Raw genomic sequence first — 21,388 nt, 5'->3', positions numbered from 1 at the left:
AAATGGAACACACACACATGCAAACACACACACACAAACACACACACACAAAGACTGCTTTGTTTTAGTCATTTAAATGTTATTAGGAGATTGAAAAAGGACGACCTGAACTCATGTAACTCTACTCCATTCCGGAATAAAGGGGAAATTAGAATTAAATGTCACAAAACAAATGTTTATATTTTTGAGAAGTCTCATTGGAGTAATTACATTTGAACCATATTCTAGTACTTTATGATAATCTAAAAATAGGTCAACAATATCAAACAATTGTTACGGACTCATTATGTACAAATCTAAGGTAGTTATATGAGAAGTTGATTGTTTTGATATTCAATGGCGCTGGAATGTATAGAGGCCGTTTTTCGGGATCCTGACCAATTCTGCGGTTTTGTGTGTTTTGTTTGCACTGATCTTAACACTTCTTGTACATAATGTTTCTGCCCATTGTTTCCTATAACCTTAAAAAGCTTCTGGACATCAGAACAGCGATCACTAACCTCAATTTGTATGAAGATTTACATTTCAACAAGTCGGCGGCACAGGACATACTGCTCACCCCAGACCAGGCCCTAATCCCCGACAGGTGGAAGAGAAATAGAGGCCAACGTGCGGGTACCCTGATGAAACTACGCAGAGGAGAAAATAAACAGCCACAACCATCTGTTCTATTGGCAAATATACAAATCACTGGAGACCTGAAGATGGGACCTAAAGAAATGTAATATCCTATGCTTCTCGGAAACTTGGTCATATTCTAGCTGGTTTTTCTATACATCGGCAGGACAGAACTGCAGTGTCAGGTAAACTCAAGGGGGGTGGTGTGTGTCTCTTTGTTAACAACAGCTGGTTCGCAATCTGTAATATTAAGGAAGTCTCGAGGTTAGGCCCGCCTGCGTTAGAATACCTCATGATAATCTGTAGACCATACTATTTATCAAGAGAGTATCTATAATATATCTAGAATTTTCTTAGCTGTCTATTTACTGCCACAAACCGATGCTGGCACGAAGACCACACTCAACGAACTGTATAGGGCCATAACTAAATAAGAAATAGCTCAGCCAGAGGCGGCACTCCTGGTGGCCAGGGATTTTAATGCAGGATAACTAAAATCCGTTTTAACTGATTTCTACCAGCATGTCACCTGTGCAACTAGAGGCGAAAAAGCGAGATCACCATTACTCCACACACAGAGTCACATACAAAGCTCTCCCTCGCCATCCTTTTGGCAAATCTGACCATACTCTATCCTCCTGATTCCACCTTCCAAGCTAAAACTCAAACAGGAAGTACCAGTAGCACGCTCAATACGGAAGTGATCCGATGAAGCAGATGCTAAGCTGCAGGACTGTTTCGCTAGCACAGACTAATATATTCTGGGACGCATCGAGGAATTTACCACATCAGTCACCGGCTTCATTAATAAGTGCATCGTCGACGACGTCCCCACAGTGATCGTACGTACAGTGGGGAGAACAAGTATTTGATACACTGCCGATTCTGCAGGTTTTCCCACTTACACAGTCTGTAATTTTTATCATAGGTACACTTCAACTGTGAGAGACGGAATACAATGTGATTTTCTGGATTTTTGTTTTAGATTCTGTCTCTCACAGTTGAAGTGTACCTATGATAAAAAATACAGACCTCTACATGCTTTGTAAGTAGGAAAACCTGCAAAATCGGCAGTGTATCAAATACTTGTTCTCCCCACTGTATATACCTCAACCAGAAGTCATGGATTACAGCCAACATCCACACTGAGCGGGACACCAGTGGAGGCTGCTGAGGGGAGGGCGGCTCATAATAATGGCTGGGATGGAGTGAATGGAATGGCATGTAACACACGTAAATCATGTTTTTGCTGTATTTGGTACAATTCCACTCCAGCTATTACCACGAGCCTATCCTACCCAATTAAGGTGCCACCAACCTCCTGTGCGGGACACCCTCTGTCGAACATTCAAACAGGAAAAGCTTCAATAGAGGACTGAGATCGAATCCTACTACACCGGCTCATTCACAAAGCCACAGGGCCATACGGATTACCAGGACGCGTACTCAGAGCATGTGCTGACCAAATGGCAAGTGTCTTTACTGACATTTTCCTCCTCTCCCTTACCCAGTCTGTTTCAAGCAGACCACCAGTCGCTGTGCCCAAGAACACAAAGGTAACCTGTCTGAATGACTATCGCCCTGTAGCACTCACATCTGTAGCTATGAAATGCTTTCAAATTCTGGTCATGGCTTACATCAACACCATCATCCCAGACACCCTGGAGCCACTCCAATTTGCATAGAGCACCAACAGATCCACAGATGTCGCAATCTCTATTGCACTCCACACGGCCCTTTCCCACTTGGACAAAAGGAACACCTATGTGAGAATGCTGTTCATTGACTACAGCTCAGCGTTAAACAACAATGGTGCTCTCCAAGCTCATCACTAAGCTAAGGAACTTGGGACTGAACACCTCCCTCTACAACTGGATCCTGGACAGGAAGCCACCAGGTGGTGAGGGTAGCCAACAACACATCTGCCACACTGACCATCAACAAGAGGGCCCCTCAGGGGTGCCTGCTTGGTCTCATCCTGTATTCCCTGTTCAAAGTTGATGATGAGAAAGCATATAGGGAGGAGGGCAGTGTGCTGCCATGACAAATCCAATCAAATCAAATGTATTTATATAGCCCTTCATACATCAGCTGATATCTCAAAGTGCTGTACAGAAACCCAGACTAAAACCTCAAACAGCAAGCAATGCAGGTGTAGAAGCACGGTGGCTAGGAAAAACTCCCTAGAAAGGCCAAAACCTAGGAAGAAACCTAGAGAGGAACAGGCTATGAGGGGTGGCCAGACCTCTTCTGGCTGTGCCGGGTGGAGATTATAACAGAACATGGCCAAGATGTTCAACAACCTCTCCCTCAACGTCAGCAAGATAAAGGAGCCGATTGTGGACTACAGGAAATGGAGGGCCGAGCACGCCCCAATTCACATCATCGGGGCTGCAGTGGAGCGGGTTGAGAGCTTCAAGTTCCTCAGTGTCCACATCACTGAGGATCAAGAATGGTCCAAACACACCAACACAGTCGCGAAGAGGGCACAACAACTCCTCATCCTCCTCAGGAGGCTCAAACGATTTGGCATGGGCCATCAGATCCTCAAAAAAAGAAAGTAAAACAATTAAATAAAGGATAAAAAATCTAAATAAAAGTTATACAGCTGTACCATGACTGGCAGCATCACTGCTTGGTATGGCAACTACTTGGCATCACTGGGAAGGAGCTCCCTGCCAGGCGGTGTCAGAGGAAGGCCCTAAATTAAAAATAAAATTAAAACTCCAGCGCCCAAGTCATAGACCGCACCAAGTATGGAACTAACAGGACCCTGAACAGCTTCAACCCCCAAGCAATAAGACTGCTAAATAGTTAGTCAAATAGCTACCCGGACTATCTGTAGTGAGCCTTTTTGCAATAACTTGTTTTGAAACATCAACTCGGTACGGCTACCCCTTAGTTATTGTTACTCATGGTGTATCTATTATTACATGTATCATTGATTGTTTTACAAACTTTTCTCCATGGTTAGTCCCCAAAACAAACTTTTCCCTGTTTCGAGGCATGTGACGAATAAAATTAGATTTGATGTTGCTGCATTTGTGGGCGGAGTGCGCGAGCGCTGAAATCGTTGCGCACCTGTCAACTGGGCACTGGGTAGGTGATGCTAGATGATGGCGAGTGTCTTTAATGTGATCTGAGTTTGTTTTTCGGCGACTATTGGGGCAACAGAGTCACTTAATAAGGCAAAAGGAAATAATAAAACCAGGGAGTCATTGAAGGAGTTTGTCGTGGCAGCGTCACAAACTTGGGACCGAATAACAACACCAAACCAAAGGTGAATTCATGTAAACAAAATCAACAACTTTTTTTTTGTCCGCTGCTCTTCATTGCAGCCAACTCAGACTATTGTTTATTGTACTTTAAGCGCGCAATGGCTTCTCCGGGTGCCAGTTCGAGCCCTTTGAGTATCCTGGCTGCCAAAACGAAGACAAAGAAGAAACATTTTGTACAGCAGAAAGTGGAGGTGTTCCGAGCCAGTGACCCTATTCTAAGCGTCCTTATGTGGGGAGTCAATCACTCGGTACGTCGATTAAATCAATGTTTTTGTTGATTATTATTATTATTATTGTGTGTGTTCTAACAGTGTAACGTATCCACTATCTGCAGATTAATGACCTGGTCCAGGTGCCTGTCCCCGTCATGCTGCTTCCTGATGACTTCAAAGCCAATACCAAGATCAAAGTTAACAACCATCTCTTTAACAAGTAGGCTACTTTACTAGACTCCATACAACTCCGTCAAAAATAGATATATTGATCCTTGCTCAAGTGGAGAGTTAATCATGTCATCTGATTTATAAATCCCCTTCTTGATTCAATTGTTCTAAATTTGTCACACAATCTCTGCCAGGGCAGGCTCTAGCCTTTCGGGGGCCCTAAGCAAGATTTGGTGGCCCTTTTAGTTTTAAAATTCATTTCCTTGAATTGTACACATTTTTCCATGGGGCGTAGAGTGAATGGTGTTGTTTTAAAGGCCTACCTCAATCAAAAATGTTATTTTACACACTAAGGTTGGAATAATACTGTGTAACTGAGAACATGATGATAATGGCCTATTAGTGTAACAGCTGTTTGAAAGACCAGCTGAAATTTCAGCCTATTTTGGTGGGATGGATTATTGGCCTTCCATTATGACAGCACCATGCGGTAAATTAGTTAATAGACCAATAAGAGTTCCAAACCTCTCTGACAACAATAGCTACTTTTCAGTTTTCCCCTCCCCATGCAGACCACTCCCAGACAGTCCTAGCAAAATTCTTGCTTGAGAAATTCAAATCAAATCAAATTGGGTTTGTCACATGCGCCAAATACAACAGGTGTAGACTTTACAGTGAAATGCTTACTTACAGGCTCTAAACAATAGTGCAAAGAAGGTGTTAGGTGAACAATAGGTAAGTAAAGAAATAAAAATAACAGTAAAAAGACAGACTATATACAGTAGCGAGGCTATAAAAGTAGCGAGGCTACATACAGACACTGGTTAGTCAGGCTGATTGAGGTAGTATGTACATGTAGATATGGTTAGAGTGACTATGCATATATGATGAACAGAGCGTAGCAGTAGCGTAAAAGAGGGGTTGACGGGTGGCGGGACACAATGCAGGTTGGTTGGCCCAATTGAGGTAGTATGTACATGAAGGTATAGTTAAAGTGACTATGCATATATGATAAAAAGAGTAGCAGCAGCGTAAAAGAGGGGTTGGGGAGGGCACACAATGCAAATAGTCTGGGTAGCCATTACCTGTTCAGGAGTCTTATGGCTTGGGGGTAGAAACTGTTGAGAATACTTTTTGTCCTAGACTTGGCACTCCGTTACCGCTTGCCATGCAGTAGTAGAGAGGACAGTCTATGACTGGGGTGGCTGGGATCTTTCACCATTTTTAGGGCCTTCCTCTGACACTGCCTGATGTACAGGTCCTGGATGCCAGGCAGCTTAGCCCCAGTGATGTACTGGGCCATACGCACTACCCTCTCTAGTGTCTTGCGGTCGGAGGCCGAGCAATTGCAGTACCAGGCAGTGATGCGACCAGGATGCTCTCGATGTTGCAACTGTAGAACCTTTTGAGGATCTCGGGACCCATGCCAAATCTTTTTAATTTCGTGAGGGGGGAATAGGCTTTGTTATGACCTCTTCACACTGTCTTGGTGTGTTTGGACCATTCTAGTTTGTTGTTGATGTGGACACCAAGGGACTTGACGCTCTCAACCTGCTCCACTACAGCCCTGTCGATGAGAATGGGGGAGTGCTCGGTCCTATTTTCCTGTAGTCCACAATCATCTCCTTAGTCTTAGTTACGTTGAGGGATAGGTTGTTATTCTGGCACCACCTGGCCAGGTCTCTGACCTCCTCCTTATAGGCTGTCTCGTCGTTGTCGGTGATCAGGCCTACCACTGTTGTGTCGTCTGCAAACTTAATGATGGTGTTGGAGTCGTGGGTGAACAGGGAGTACAGCAGGGGACTGAGCAATCACCCCTGTGGAGCTCCAGTGTTTAGGATCAGCGTGGCAGATGTGTTGCTACCTACCCTCACCACCTGGGGACGGACGGTCAGGAAGTCCAAGATCCAGTTGCAGAGGGAGGTGTTTAGTCCCAGGATCCTTAGCTTAGTGATGAGCTTTGAGGGCACTATGGTGTTGAACGCTGAGCTGTAGTCAATGAATAGCATTCTCACATAGGTGTTCCTTTTGTCCAGGTGGGAAAGGGCAGTGTTGAGCGCAATAAAGATTGCATCATCTGTGGATCTGTTTGGGCGGTATGCAAATTGGAGGGGGTCTAGGGTTTCTGGGATAATGGTGTTGATGTGAGCCATGACCAACCTTTCAAAGCACTTCATGGCTACGGACGTGAGTGCTATGGGTCTGTAGTCATTTAGGCAGGTTGCCTTTGTGTTCTTGTGCACAGGGACTATGGTGGTCTGCCTAAAACATGTTGGTATTACAGACTCAATCAGGGCGCACCAGCGACTCCTGTGGCGGGTCGGGTGCCGTGCACGCTAACCAAGGTTGCCAGGTGCATGGTGTTTCCTCCGACACATTGGTGTGGCAGGCTTCCGGGTTGGATGCACGCTGTGTTAAGAAGCAGTGCGGCTTGGTTGGGTTGTGTATCGGAGGACGCATGACTTTCAACCTTCGTCTCTCCCGAGCCCGTACAGGAGTTGCAGCGATGAGATAAGTTGGTAGCTACTAACAATTGGATACCACAAAATTGGGGAGAAAAAGGGGGTAAAAATTCACACACAAAAAACAGAAAGAAAAAAAATGTCAGTGAAGACACCTGGCAGTTGGTCAGCACATGCCCGGAGTACACGTCCTGGTAATCCGTCTGGCCCCATGGCCTTGTGTATGTTAACCTGTTTAAAGGTCTTACTCGCGTCAGCTACGGAGAGCGTGATCACGCAGTCGTCCGGAACATACATGCCTCAGTGTTGCTTGCCTCGAAGCGAGCATAGAAGTGATTTAGCTCGTCTGGTAGGCTCATATCACTGAGCAGCTCGAGGCTGTGCTTCCCTTTGTAGTCTGTAATAGTTTGCAAGCGTTGGAGCCGGTGTAGTATGATTCAATCTTAGCCCTGTATTGACGCTTTGCCTGTTTGATGGTTCGTCGCAGGGCATAGCAGGATTTCTTGTAAGCTTCCGGGTTATAGTCCCGCACCTTGAAAGCGGCAGCTCTACCCTTTAGCTCAGTGTGAATGTTGCCTGTAATCCATGGCTTCTGGTTGGGGTATGTACGTACAGTCACTGTGGGGACGATGTCCTCGATGCACTTATTGATAAAGCCAGTGATTGATGTTGTGTACTCCTCAATGCCATCGTAAGAATCCTGGAACATGTTCCAGTCTGTGATAGCAAAACAGTCCTGTAGTTTAGAATCTGCTTCATCTGACCACTTTTTTTATAGACCGAGTCACTGGTGCTTCCTTCTTTAATGTTTGCTTGTAAGCAGGAATCGGGAGGATAGAATTGTGGTTGGATTTACCAAATGGAGGGCGAGGGAGAGCTTTGTACGCATCTCTGTGTGTGGAGTACAGGTGATTTTTTTAAAATTCTGGTTGCACATTTAACATGTTGATAGAAATTTGGTAGAACTGATTTAAGTTTCCCTGCATTATGTCTCCGGCCACTAAGAGCGCCGCCTCTGGGTGAGTGGTTTCCTGCCAGCAGCTGTCTGTGGTGGTAAAGTATGTGTAGCCATTTGATTAGATGTTCAGGAGTCTTATGGCTTAGGGGTAGAAGCTGTTTAGAATCCTCTTGGACAATGACTTGGCGCTCCGGTACCGCTTCCATGCGTTAGCAGAGAGAACAGTCTATGATTAGGGTGGCTGGAGTCTTTAACAAATTTTTAGGTCCTTCCCCTGACACCGCCTGGTATAGAGGTCCTGGATGGGAGGAAGCTTTGCTCCGGTGATGTACTGGGCTGTACGCACTACCTCTGAGCCTTGCGGGTCAGAGGCCGAGCAGTTGCCATACCAGGCAGTGATGCAACAATTGAGGATGCTCTCAATGACTTTTACTCAGAAGCTATTTTTCAATGTTTTAAATTAAAATGGTAAAACAATCACAGTAAGGTACTTAATTGTTACCCTGAAATGATTTGATAGTGAGATTTTTAAAAAACAGATGCATTGGACCTTTTTTAAGTTAAGTTTTTACACAATTATACACATTTTGCCAAGGGGCAGAGAGCATACAATTGCAGTTACTGCTAATTTCCTGCAAATATACAAATTTTGCCATGATGTGGGATACATTTTTGCACGTTTTAAAGCTAATTTCCTGCAATTCTACAAATTGTGTAGAGTCTTGTGTCATGTTATTATGATATCTGAGTGAAAATTACGAACAAAATCAATGGGAGCCCCCTGGAGCACGTTTGCTGCTTGTCCAGTCAGTTTTCGGTCATATTTACTACAAATGTAGAAAACTACCAGTCTAAACATTGTTTGCTGACATTGAGTGACAGTCAGTGACTGACATAACAAGAGAGAAACTGCTGATGCACAACCACATTTTGGAATTTCACATGGTTTATTCTACTATTCTTAGTAAGATGAGACCCCGACTGAGTTCCTAAAAAAAATGTGGTCGAGGGCCCCCGGCCGCAACGTGGACCTAAGATATCGTTTATGTTGCTTATGCCTGGAACCGGCCCTGATCTTTGCCACAAACCAATTTTCTGTTCTAGCAATAATTGCATATTAGAAGATAGGTTTATCTAAGGCGAGCACTACGTATGAAGCTGCATTTCTGTGCAGAGATGAGAGAGGGAGTGTTTGTGGGAAACACTGCTACCTATAAAGCATTATTGAGAGCTTTGGAGTCTTGCAGGTTTTTAAGAAGGAGGATTTACAGTAAAGTGCTCATACTATTCTAAAAGAGAAAGAAATGTCCTGTGTGTGGACCAGAGCAGGGATTGTTTAATCTCTCGGTGCAGCTCAGCTCACACAAACACCATGACGCTCAATGGCTAAGTAGACAGCGCAATTAGACTCACGATGACATGTCCACTGAAAGGAATGTGAAAGGAATCGGAGAGAGAGAGAGTGTGTGTGAGAGAGAGACACACAGAAGTGACAGAGATGAGTCTAATAAAAATAAAGTGTATTCTTGTATTTGTCAAAGGCCAGAGATTGGCAGCTCTGATGTCTCATTTTGTGTTGTTATTGTACAGTGGGGTCCTGCATGTTTCTTAGGCAGAGCCCGTAAACTGTATAAACCTCAATGAGATTTGGTAGAGTTTTCCAATCCTTTAATCTGGTCAGGAATTCAGGCCCTGGTGAAGGATTGCTCCCACTTTACTTTGTTTGGATTCTTTTTCATTTGCACAAGAATGAGAAAGTCCTTTGAAATCATTTTGGAATGATAGGCACAGTGGTTCAGATATCGTAATATCAATCAGATGTCCTCAGAAATGCCATCCTCTATTATTAATCCAATTATTATTGCAATGCTATTTTTACAGTAGCCCGTGGACTGCAAAACCTACTCATCCAAAATGGTTATTGCACGGTGGTGGTTGCAACAATATAATTGATTTGAGCTTGTCCTCAGATTATTCTTCAATACACTATTCATAATATTAATCAGTTATTGAGCTCAGTTGTACAAGTTGCTCATTCCGATCCTTGTATTTACAGTCTGTTCTCTTCTCTGCTTTCCTCCCTAAGTTGTAGTACACAGCTGAAAGCACTTGGGAGAATGATTAGAAGCGTGTTGTCCCGTTTCTGAACAATGAAGTGTGAAATTCCTGCCTCAAGTAGGGAGAGGAGAGGGAAAGGGGGAGATGCAAAACAACATGCAGAATAGAGGCCAAATGATATCCATGTCCTCGTGGTTAATAGGTGTAGTGCATCAGGTCATTAAGTTGAAGTCTGGTTCTGGTGTTTCTCATGTTTGTCTACAATATGTAGAATTATAGTCCTTATGTTTGTGAATGTTGAATTTATATAGGCCTAACCTTATAAAACCCTTAGAATTAGAATGAGTAGAAGAGGCATGCATCCCCATTCGTTCTACTTGTATGATCGGAAATCCCCCCAAAATAATATAAAGCTGTAATAAACATCAATATTTACACTTTTGATCTCTATTATTTGTTTCTCTACAGAGAGAATCTTCCAGGACATTTCAAGTTCAAAGAGTATTGTCCACAGGTGTTCCGCAATCTCCGAGAGCGCTTTGGAATCGAGGATCTGGATTATCAGGTATGAATACCCACAACATGGTGAGTCTTTATAAGCTCTGTGTCTTTGATGGCCTACTAGAAAGGGGGTAGGATTGAATGGGGCAGTTTTAAATTTGCATGAGGTTGGCATAATATTTGCATGGATTGGTTGGTAGGTAAGGTCTGTGTGTTCACTGCATGTTCTCACATAGTGGTGTCTGTCGATTGTCATTGTCACAGGTTATGTGGCATTAATAGGGACTCGTGTGATTTTGGGGGAGAGTTGCCATTCAAAGGTGATGGAATTTTACTGGTCCTATGTCCGTTTAATCAGTCATATCCCAATTTTCTTCCAAGAGATGCATCTACCATCTGTTTTGATGCTGTGTTAGAAAAACATAAACTCCACATTTGATTTATGTTTCAGTCATGAAAACATCTGTCAAAGTTAGATTTTGTGGTTAACCATACCCTTTTATGTACCGAGATTTAAAATGTTTTTCATAACAAAAACAAAGGAAAGGTTTTTAGATATTATTGGTGGCTGTTGCACTTCTCTTAACTCCATATCGCCTCTGATACCAAGGCTTCTCTGGCACGCAGCCCTCCGGTGAAGGACGGGGATGGTCACGGAGTGGGGCTGCTGCTGACATCATATGATCGCACCCTGAAACTCAAACAGATCTCCAGTGAGGAAGTGGAGGACATGCACAACATCCTATCTGAATATCACCAGGTAACAACACTGACACCCTATTCCCATCTGGCAACCTATTCCCTTTAGTACACAACTGTGCAACAGTGAGAGTGCAAAGCTGGTCCTGGAGATGGGTGTTTTAAGCTTTTGTTCCAACTCAGCATTAAAAGTGATACTTCGGGATTTTGGCAACGAGGCCCTTTATCTACTCCCCCGGTCAGATGAACTCGTGGATACCACTTTTATGTCTTTGTGTCCAGTAAGAAGAAAGTTGGATGTAGTTTTGCGAGCCAATGCTAACTAGCATTAGCGCAAGGACTGGAATTCTATGCGTGTCTGCTAACATGCTATACAGCTGATTCAATTAGTGATTATATCAATCATTGGATTTATTGATTAAGCCCTTCTTACATCAGCTGATATCTCAAAAGTGTTGTACAGAAACCCACCCTAAAACCTCAAACAGCAAGCAATGCAGGTGTAGAAGCACTGTGGCTGGGAAAAACTGCCTAGAAAGGCCAGAACCTAGGAAGAAACCTAGAGAGGAACCAAGCTATGAGGTGGTGGCCAGTCCTCTTCTGGCTGTGCCGGGTGGAGATTATAACAGAACATGACCAAGATGTTCAAATGTTCATAGATGGCCAGCATGGTGAAATAATAATAATCACAGTAGTTGTCAAGGGTGCAACAGGTCAGCACCTCAGGAGTAAATGTCAGTTGGCTTTTCATAGCTGATCATTCAGAGTATCTCTACCGCTCCTGCTGTCTCTAGAGAGTTGAAAACAGCAGGTCTGGGACAGGTAGCACGTCCGGTGAACAGGTCAGGGTTCCAAAGCCGCAGGCAGAACTGTTGAAACTGGAGCAGCAGCACGGCCAGCTGGACTGGGGAAAGCAAGGAGTCATCAGGCAAGGTAGTCCTGGAACAATGCTCTGCACGTCCTGTACTGGAGTTGAGAAGCAATCTCATATACAGATGCAGCATCACACTTAAATAAAATAACTGCATACTTTATTAAGCTCTTGATCACCTCACCCACATCGTCCCTGCGTCTCCCTCTCTGCCAGCACATAGTGACGTGTCACGGCAGCACGCTGCTGCCTCAGTTTCTGGCCATGTACCGGGTGACCGTGGAGAGTGAGGACACCTACCTCATCGTTATGAGGAACATGTTCAGCCACAGGCTCAACGTTCACAGGAAGTACGACCTTAAGGTATCAATCAATCAATCACATTATTTTATAAAATACCTTTTTGCATCAGCAGTAGTCATAAAGAAAGTCCTATACACTTTTTCAATACATCATGTTTAGGATATTTTGAGTGCAAGCACATTTGGGTTTTTTCAAATTATGTAACAACATTTAGCCCATATATTCAGGTCACTCATCATCAGTTCTATGATGTTCCATGTTGTGGATATGAGGTATGTTACTGGTTTGGGCTCAGGATCAAGTTAGTCTAATTACAATAATGTGGTTATATTGAGATTATGCTCTCACACAGACGGACCACTAGATGGTATACTGGTGTCGTTACCCATTCTGTCCACAGTAGTTTTGCTCAGTTCCACCATAGATGTAATTACTTGCAGTGAAAGAAAGCAACCCGGCTCTCCGCCCCTGGTTAGAGAATAACGCAGCCTCACAGAGTTACACACACACACAGGGAAACTTCATTTACACACACTAGAACATGGGTACATGGGGTTGGTTCTGAAAGGTACAAAAAGGGAATAATGAATATAAACATATAGGCTACAATGACTATAGCAGAGTAACAAATGGGTATGAATGAGGTTCAACACTGTAATGGCATAGAACTGGAATAGCTCAATATGAAGGACTGTATATGATTATACATTGCAGTGATGAGCAATAGCAACCATGGCTAATAACTGTATATGATAATAGATATAGTAGGCTCTTACAAAGTAAGGCACAACAACGACTGTAATCGACCAGTAGATGAAGGTTATAACACAGTAACAAGTATCAAATAGATAGTAAATAGGAAACAAGTAAATAGCCACTAATAATTGTAGCGAGCCAGTCTCTGCGGTGTCAGCCAGACATAAACAAGTAACACAAGCTGGAAAATAGTCCTACAGCGCCCTCGGCAGGATAATTGGTAACAGGCAGGTTTGTAAACAGAATGTGTTCTTTTATCAGGGGTCTCTGGTGTCCCGTGAAGCGAGTTTAAAGGAAAAGGTAAGATCATAGCAAATGGATTTATTTTCAAAAGTGAGTTGTGGGATATTTTGAAATTGATCAACATGTAGATCCAAAGTGGTTCTCTTATTGACTTGCTCCCTTTCCCCTCTTTCTCGTTGTGTTTTCAGGAGAAAGAGTTGCCCACGTACAAAGATGTGGACTTCAGGAATAACATGCAGAAGGTTTATGTGAGTGAGGAGGAGAAGGAGAGGATCATGGACAAGCTCAATAGAGACGTGGAGGTGAGTGTCCGAGACATGGCACAGCATCAGTTGCACAGCAGTACAATATGCATCAGTGCAGAGTGGCTGGCTGAGAGGGATGCCCCAGTGTGGGTTGAGAGGGAGGAAAGATGAACAGACAAATGTGACTGAGCTGTTGTAATTGGCTAACTGTACTATGTTTGTCTTTTCTTCTGTGTGTGTCTGTCTCCCTTTCTCTCTCGCTCTTTTTCTCTCTACAGTTCCTGGTGCATCTGAGGATCATGGACTACAGCCTGCTGCTGGGGATCCACGATGTGGGCCGGGTGGAGGAGGAGGAGATGGAGGAGGAGTCGTATGATGATTATGATGCGGAGGACGAGGAGGAGGAGGAGGAGGAGGAGAACAGCCTGACTCCTGCTCCTGCTGTGGGCTCCTATGGCACCTCCCCTGAGGGCATCGCTGGCTACATGAACTCCTTTAAACCCCTGGGGCCCGGGGAGTTTGACCCTTATGTAGACGTCTACGCCATTCAGAGTGCTGTGGGTGAGTCCCCATAGAGATCCTATAATTAACTTCTAGAATTAAAGTTTTCCTGACCAAGATGGCAGATTTTTAGGCATATTGCTAGGATGACAAATTACGTTCTATTTAGTTCTGAGCCCCAACTAGTGAATTTTGTAGCTGATCAGAACAATGATTCAAAGAGGAATGGTTTCTTTTTTGATGTCTTGGATGTTTTGTATGGTCATTGATGATCTAACTATTGGATACATTGATATAAACCATGGCATTGTTGAATAGTTGTTTCTGATTGGCTTGAAGGGCATTATTTCCTTTTATACAAATAGTGGTTCTAATGCTGATTGGTTAATCTCATTCTAGCCGGTGTCTATACCATGAGTTACCACCGGCTACATCTATGACATTAAATGCCTATTTATTCCTGTTCCATCTGACTGTGCAATCCATTGTCTCATCAGCCCTGCCAGATAATTTCTAAACTTGATCATCACTTTAAAACTCATCTAGACATTATCTCACATTTCTTTTAGACTAACATTTAGTTTTCAACAATGGACATTTGTATAAACCTTGCTGTCTGTCTCTCTGACATTTGCAACATTGTTTCAGTAATCAAATTCCATCTCCAGCCATCCCATAGTAATGAACATGTCGGAAAGATACAGACAGGCAGGCACCGTTTCTCAGCCAGTTGAAATAATGAATCAGCTGGCATCATTTTTATGGATGTATACAAAGAAATGTCAATTGAAAAAAGGTAAAAAGAAACAAAGTTTGCAGTCTTTCCTGCTTCAGTTTGAAGTGATTGTGTTAACTGTGTTGTTGGCTAGCTCCTCTGAACAACAGTGTCCTGATAAGAGAGCACATGTTCTATGCCAGGTGAAATCACACCTCATTTGCTCATTCTTATGGATGTATCTAAATAAATGTCACTAGAAAACAGCTTCAACAAATGCAAATGCAGCTACTGTTGTTATTCTGGCTGCACTGTTTGACGTGACTGTAAATTGGCTAGCAAGCATGGGATAAGAACGTTGCCAGCCAGTATGGCAATAGAACATTTAGAACGAACGACTGGGTCGCGTCCGTAGATTGAGAACAAAAAGACTGAATGACTGGGTCGCGTCTTTGGAAACCGAACTGATAGAACAAATGACCAGCTGGCTTGGGTAGCAACCCTAGATTTGTGTTGGGACTATATATTGTGGAAGGATGAAAGAGTATGAATAAATTAATCAAAATAATGTTTTTAATGAAAATATGTCAGTCATTATTTGAATATGTTGGTAATCCGTTGTATAAAAGTGATAATGCCCTCGAAGCTGGAGGATATATTGACGATTTTGTCTCGGGCCTAACAAAACCTGTGCCATTATATCCTAAAAACACTGGCTTCTCGGGCATTATCACTTAAATAACACACAGTATATTTGCACGGTAGAATTCAGTGACTGTAGTTCATTCTTATGTTCAATGTTTGAGGTGCTTTTGAAAGCAAAAGTCAAATTGAAAACATTACTGGCCTTGTTGATTTAGATTTTAATAATAGCAAACTGGGAGTGATGGTTCGGTTAGCTAAACTAGCAAGTCTGTTTGGTTACTAACTACTGTCGCTATCTAGTAAACTTGCTAGCTACTTCACATTTCTAGCGGCAGGGTCATTCCTAATATGCGGTTCCTTTTCTGTCCCGAGGAAATATCAGTTCTTATTTAGTATAAAATTTGGATTCCAAAAGGCTTTAAATATAAGATCAGGTGTCCTTTACCTTAACACCAAAATATGGATCCTGAAAGGGAATTTTCTGCATTTTAAACACTTTTTGTCAGTGAATGTAGGCATTTTGGCCATGTCTCCAGATGTTATTTACTTCTACAAGAAATATAAGCCATAAAATAAAATGTTTCAAATCTTTCTTCATTATTTTATAGTCCTAGTTAGTCTTTTTCATCATTAGTGTTTTTTCATGATTATTGTATTTATTTTATTTCAGATTTTCTGTGTCTCTCTATCACTTATCACCCTGTAAGTGGGTTGTAATTTTCCATTTAAGAAAACGACCTCTTCCTACAATGGCACCACATTCAAGAAGTGTCATCATTTCTTTGGTGGGAAAACTATGGTGCAAAGCTAGATAACTAGAAACACTTAGTTGTATCTATTTTTCCATGTTTCATGTTGTTAGTCTGTATGTTCCACTCATAAATGTCCACCCTGTTAGGCTAAATTAAAGACAAAATATGTTTGATAGAGAAGTTCAAATCCTGTTCAAATGTTCACCGTTAAGTGCCTGAGCTTGACCAATATGTTTTTCTGATAGAATACAAAAATGTATATTTTTTTCTTCCTAAATTTGAGGTCAGTCAGTGGGGGAGTGATGATTGTCTATCCACTGTGTGATAGCCTTGTCTTGCTGCTGTAGGTGCACCCCAGAGGGAGGTGTACTTCATGGGTCTGATTGACGTCCTGACTCACTATGACACCAAGAAGAAAGCTGCTCATGCTGCCAAGACCGTCAAACATGGGGTGAGTGACACACAGATGCGTGCATGCTTGCAATAGAGTTGAGTATAAATTCTGAACTGTACTTTAGAAACTTTTAGGGGGTAGGAAATACCCACATTTTCCAATTGTTTTTCAAGATGTTTTCTATCTGAAAAGTTAGTTGTTGATTTATCAATATCTGTATTTGACATGTTGTGTTTTTGTGATTCCTAGTCTGGGGCAGAAATCTCCACCGTTCACCCTGAGCAGTATGCAAAGAGGTTCCGTGAGTTCATTGCTAAGATCTTTGCCTAGCTTACCAGAAAACAGCTACATCTACAGTACCATGGCCGACTCGATACGAAAAAACTCCCCATTTAGTACCTTGTTGTTACAATTCATTATCTAACAGACACTATTTGATTCTAATATTTAACGACACTGCTTTTTGATTTCATGAATCAATTCAAGTAGATGATTTTGTATATAGATAACTACAGAGAAAATATACAGTATATTAACTAAAAAATATACCGTTTTTTAAAGATATTTATTTAATTGAAGTTTAAAAAAAAGACTCTTGGTACTAGCTTTGCCACCTGTGGAACACGAGAGAAACTACATCGTCACATGCCTCGAGTTCTGGTTGACTGGAATTTTGGAGACCTGGCAGAATTCTATTCGCTGTGGAAGTCTGACAACAGAGTGCGTTTGAATGGCTTCGGTGACGATGGGAAGAGAGAGAGCATTGTCTTTGTGGCATGTTCTTCCAGCTGATTCTGACTGGATGGAGGCACAAAAGGAAGGAGTGACCGTAGCGATGGCTATTCATTTATGGACACACTGGACTGGTATTTTAGAAAGACTGATCGATGTCCTTCTTTGCCTAGATTTCCTTAAATCAAAAGGTGGAGAAATGCCTTTAAGTCTTTTGAAATCACTGATGTATCTTAATATATTGGGAGTGGCTCCTAATCCGTGAGCGGATCTTTTATTTCTCAGGCTCCGTATCCGTGAGTGCGCAAATTCTCGCAGTATGTCTCATTCATTTTCTAATGCCGAACCCAGATTAGATTAATGGCTAGTTAAATCGGAATTAAATTGCAAAAATATGATATTCGCAATGTCACTAAGAAAAAACAAAACCACTACAATGTCAATGATTTTGTCATGAGTTCAGTACCATTTGCTTGATTTGCGGACCCATGACGAAGGTTTATCGTCATTAGCTAGCTAACGTTAGCATGCTAGTGATGCTAGTGTTAGCTAACAAGCTGTATTCAAGTCCATTGGAAACCGATGCAACCCTGGTGGCTACGTGGCTAGCTAGACGACCGGTAGTGGCAGTAAGGTCCATATGAGAGACAAGGCTCTAAGTGCCATCGTGCACATAAAATACTGTTTGATGAATTAGCTAAGAAGGTATACCAGTTATCATGTTAACTAGCTTTGCATGCATGGCAGGACCAGTGTTGTCCAAGATGGTTGATCGTTTCTGGTGATGTGTCAACATTACAACCAAATTGCAACCTATGGGACGCAAACATTCCTGCACATACACAGGTATCGGATAACAATAAGAAATATTTCTCAATATATTGCATATTTAGTCCACAATTTCTCTGACATTTGGCTTGTAGTTCTTGCACAACAAAGAAGTAGAGACCGTTTCAGGGACCTACCCAATCAAAACAAACAGTGAAATTATAGTTAGGGAGAAATTAACCATACGACCGCTACTAGGTGTCAATGTATCCCCACAGATCAAATTGATTTCAACAGTACTTAATAGAGTTCACTAACTTGCTGCACTGGTGTAAACTATTACTATTGCACATGATTTGTATATTGACATATCTGGGACATTTTGGAGAACACTTATGGATCTGTTAGACACATACACACATCTATGTATTTTCTCTGTAAACTGATTTGTATTTTTGGGTGAGGTGGGGCTAACTAAATAAGAAATGACAATCCAGGACAAATGGAAATGCAGCCTGTTTGTGATATCAAATGCCTTCTTACATTTTAAGATGGGGTATGTAACCAAGCACACATGAAACCATTCATGAAGACAAATGATTTGAAGTACACCCCTGCTAGGTATAAACAATTAAAACATATTATAGATGCCCCAAAATAGATTGAATGGGCTTGTAATTCGCACAGTACTGATGAAAAATCAAGTGCATTTGATGTAAATATAGGTATACAAGGACATCTCGTGGTCAGCAGGTTTTTCATCCTCAGTCACTAGCTATCATAATTGTGTATCCCTCCTTCACGAGCTTGATGTTTCCTATGCAAAAAGGCAAAACGACGCAGGTATTTATGTAACTGATGTGAAACGCTAGCTTAGTTGGTGGTGCACGCTAAATAGTGTTTCAATCGATGACGTGACTTGCTCTGAGACCTTGAAGTAGTGGTTCCCCTTTTTCTGCAAGGGCCACGGCTTTTGTGGAGCGATGGGTAACGATGCTTCGTGGGTGACTGTTGTTGATGTGTTGCAGAGGGTCCCTGGTTTGAGCCCGGGTATGGGCGAGGGGACGGATTAAAGTTATACTGTTACATTTACATTGCAACATATATTGTCAAAACAAAATATAATTGTATGAGAAACCATAAAACTTCAATTAATAGCCGGGGTGTTTATTTTCTTAAATCACTGAACACAACTGCCTTTTATTAGAACATGCTTCTATTTGAGCCGGGCATCTATCTCCTTAAGGCACACAGTTTTTGCAGATTTGCATAGTTAATTGTCTAATTCCAGCATTCACATCCAGTGTTATCGTTTACAAACGGTGTCATGTTTATTTTGTGTTAGTATTCCACTATAAATACAACTTTAAAAAAAAACTTGACTATCATTTTTCTCCACTTTGCTGTGCATTTTCGGCAGTTCTTACTTTCGCCACTAGGGACGATTTCTAGGGGTCTGTTCCCAAAGTTTTTGTTTCCCAAAGTGTTTTTGTGCTTGCCAGTTAGCTAGCCGTTCTCAGCTGTTAGCAACCAATGGCTAGCAGTTTCTTTCTGGTGATAAAAACAGATGATTACCATCATTTCTTCGAGACATTACTGAATTATTTAACGTAACAAATCAAACGTTAAATCAATTCATGGTAATCTCAAACAGGCAGTGGTGGAAAAAGTACCCAATTGTCAAACTTGGGTAAAGTCAAGATACATTTTTAATAGAAAATGACTCTGGTGAAAGTCACCCAGTAAAATATTACTTGAGTAAAAGCCTAATAGTATTTGGTTTTAAATATACTTATATATCAAAAGTAAATATACATAAGTATCAAAAGTTAAAGTATAAATAATTTCAAAATTCCTTCCTTACATTTTGTTTTTATGCACACTCACGGATACGGAGCCATAGAAATAAAAGATCTGGTCACGGATTAGGAACCACTCACTAATATAATTTGTACAAATTACATTAAATGTTTCTTTAAATCTATGTTTGAGTTGATATCTACTAAATTATCTGTGTTACATTTTCGGAAGTTCTGTCTCTCCCATAAATCCAGATATCCTAATAGGCCTACAGTAAGGTGAGTCACAGTATTCCCAAAGTTCTTATCATATTTTATTAGTAATGTAATTTAAGGCATAGACCTAGCAAATTATCCAGTGTTAAATCAACACTGACAGTGTTAAATTTAACACGGGGCCCGTGCCTACACGGGTCCATACTTTTCAGTGTTAAATTAACATTCATGGCCATTTAGCTATCTTGCTGTTTTTTTCTTTTTTTTTCTAAAATACATATGGTGCTTTGTAAGTCATAGAAAATTGTGTGTTCTCTACTTTGCCAATTAATCCACAGATAAAAAGGGAAACCTAGTTTGTTTTCTTTGGTTAATCTCTTGTTCATCATTTTTGGATTTTATATGGTGGTTGGCAACCAAATTTAAGGTGCATTATCGCTACCAACTGTGGACCTCGTTCATCTTTCAATCACCCACATGGGTATATCCTCGTAAAAATGAATGGGTATATAAGAGAGGTAGTACTTACAGCGAGTCAAACGTCTAAAATAGAACGGGCTCATATAACCAAGTTCTATTTTAGCACCAGGCTACGCAGATGCCCGGGAGCAGTTTGGATGAAATTATTGAATATGTGTAAATCACAGGAGGTTGGTGGCACCTTAATTGGGGAGAATGGGCTCATGGTAATGACTAGAGTGGAATGGTATCAAATGCATCAGGTGTTTTGATACCATTTCCTCCGTTCCAACCATTATTATGAGCCGTTCTTCTCTCAACAGCCTCCTACGGTGTATATTTATTTTGTAACGCTCGCGCACGTAACGTGGCCGGTTTGGTCAGCATGTAACACAGTGGCGTTAGGAATATTATGGTTTACAGGCCACATCAGGCTTGCAAGCCACATTATGCTGGCTTGCAAAGTCATGTATACTGAACAAAAATGTAAATGCAACCATTTCAAATACACTGCTCAAACAAATAAAGTGAACACTTAAACACAATGCAACTCCAAGTCAATCACACTTCTGTGAAATCAAACTGTCCACTTAGGAAGCAACACTGATTGACAATAAATTGCACGTGCTGTTGTGCAAATGGAATAGAAAACAGGTGGAAAGTATAGGCAATTAGCAAGACACCCCCAATAAAGGAGTGGTTCTGCAGGTGGGGACCACAGACCACTTCTCAGTTCCAATGCTTCCTGGCTGATGTTTTGGTCACTTTTGAATGCTGGCGGTGCTTTCACTCTAGTGGTAGCATGAGACGGAGTCTACAACCCACACAAGTGGCTCAGGTAGTGCAGCTCATCCAGGATGGAACATCAATGCGAGCTCTGGCAAAAAGGTTTGCTGTGTCTGTCAGCATAGTGTCCAGAGCATGGAGGCGCTACCAGGAGACAGGCCAGTACATCAGGAGACATGGAGGAGGCCGTAGGAGGGCAACAACCCAGCAGCAGGACCGCTATCTCCGCCTTTGTGCAAGGAGGAG

General features: G+C 42.0%; 1 protein-coding gene across 2 annotated transcripts; it reads left to right on the top strand.

The window, feature by feature from the left end:
* The first annotated feature begins 3,675 nt into the window (after positions 1-3,675).
* Positions 3,676-19,866, top strand: LOC115143087 (phosphatidylinositol 5-phosphate 4-kinase type-2 gamma-like). Of its 2 annotated transcripts, XM_029683113.2 has the most exons (11): positions 3,676-3,898; positions 3,989-4,144; positions 4,231-4,328; positions 10,226-10,322; positions 10,869-11,018; positions 12,045-12,191; positions 13,149-13,187; positions 13,319-13,432; positions 13,654-13,936; positions 16,336-16,439; positions 16,632-19,866. In XM_029683113.2, exons 2-11 carry the CDS (start codon positions 3,995-3,997, stop codon positions 16,710-16,712), a joined length of 1,263 nt encoding a protein of 420 aa, XP_029538973.1. In that variant the 5' UTR covers positions 3,676-3,898; positions 3,989-3,994; the 3' UTR covers positions 16,713-19,866. The 2 variants fall into 2 exon arrangements, with proteins under 2 accessions (XP_029538973.1, XP_029538972.1); XM_029683112.2 differs by having other exon boundaries at positions 3,676-4,144.
* The last annotated feature ends 1,522 nt before the right edge of the window (positions 19,867-21,388 follow it).

This window comes from Oncorhynchus nerka, linkage group LG15 (genome assembly GCF_034236695.1).
Source record: "Oncorhynchus nerka isolate Pitt River linkage group LG15, Oner_Uvic_2.0, whole genome shotgun sequence".
Taxonomy (NCBI): Eukaryota; Metazoa; Chordata; class Actinopteri; order Salmoniformes; family Salmonidae; genus Oncorhynchus; species Oncorhynchus nerka.
This window is presented reverse-complemented; position numbering and strand designations above follow the sequence as displayed.

What these genes read in the sequence shown, in the direction of transcription:
- LOC115143087 (XM_029683113.2), top strand. Translation starts at nt 3,995, where the DNA reads ATGGCTTCTCCGGGTGCCAGTTCGAGCCCTTTGAGTATCCTGGCTGCC. An exon ending in TCCTATCTGAATATCACCAG is followed by an intron (nt 11,019 to 12,044) that starts GTAACAACACTG and finishes CCTCTCTGCCAG; the next exon opens with CACATAGTGACGTGTCACGG. An exon ending in CGCCATTCAGAGTGCTGTGG is followed by an intron (nt 13,937 to 16,335) that starts GTGAGTCCCCAT and finishes TTGCTGCTGTAG; the next exon opens with GTGCACCCCAGAGGGAGGTG.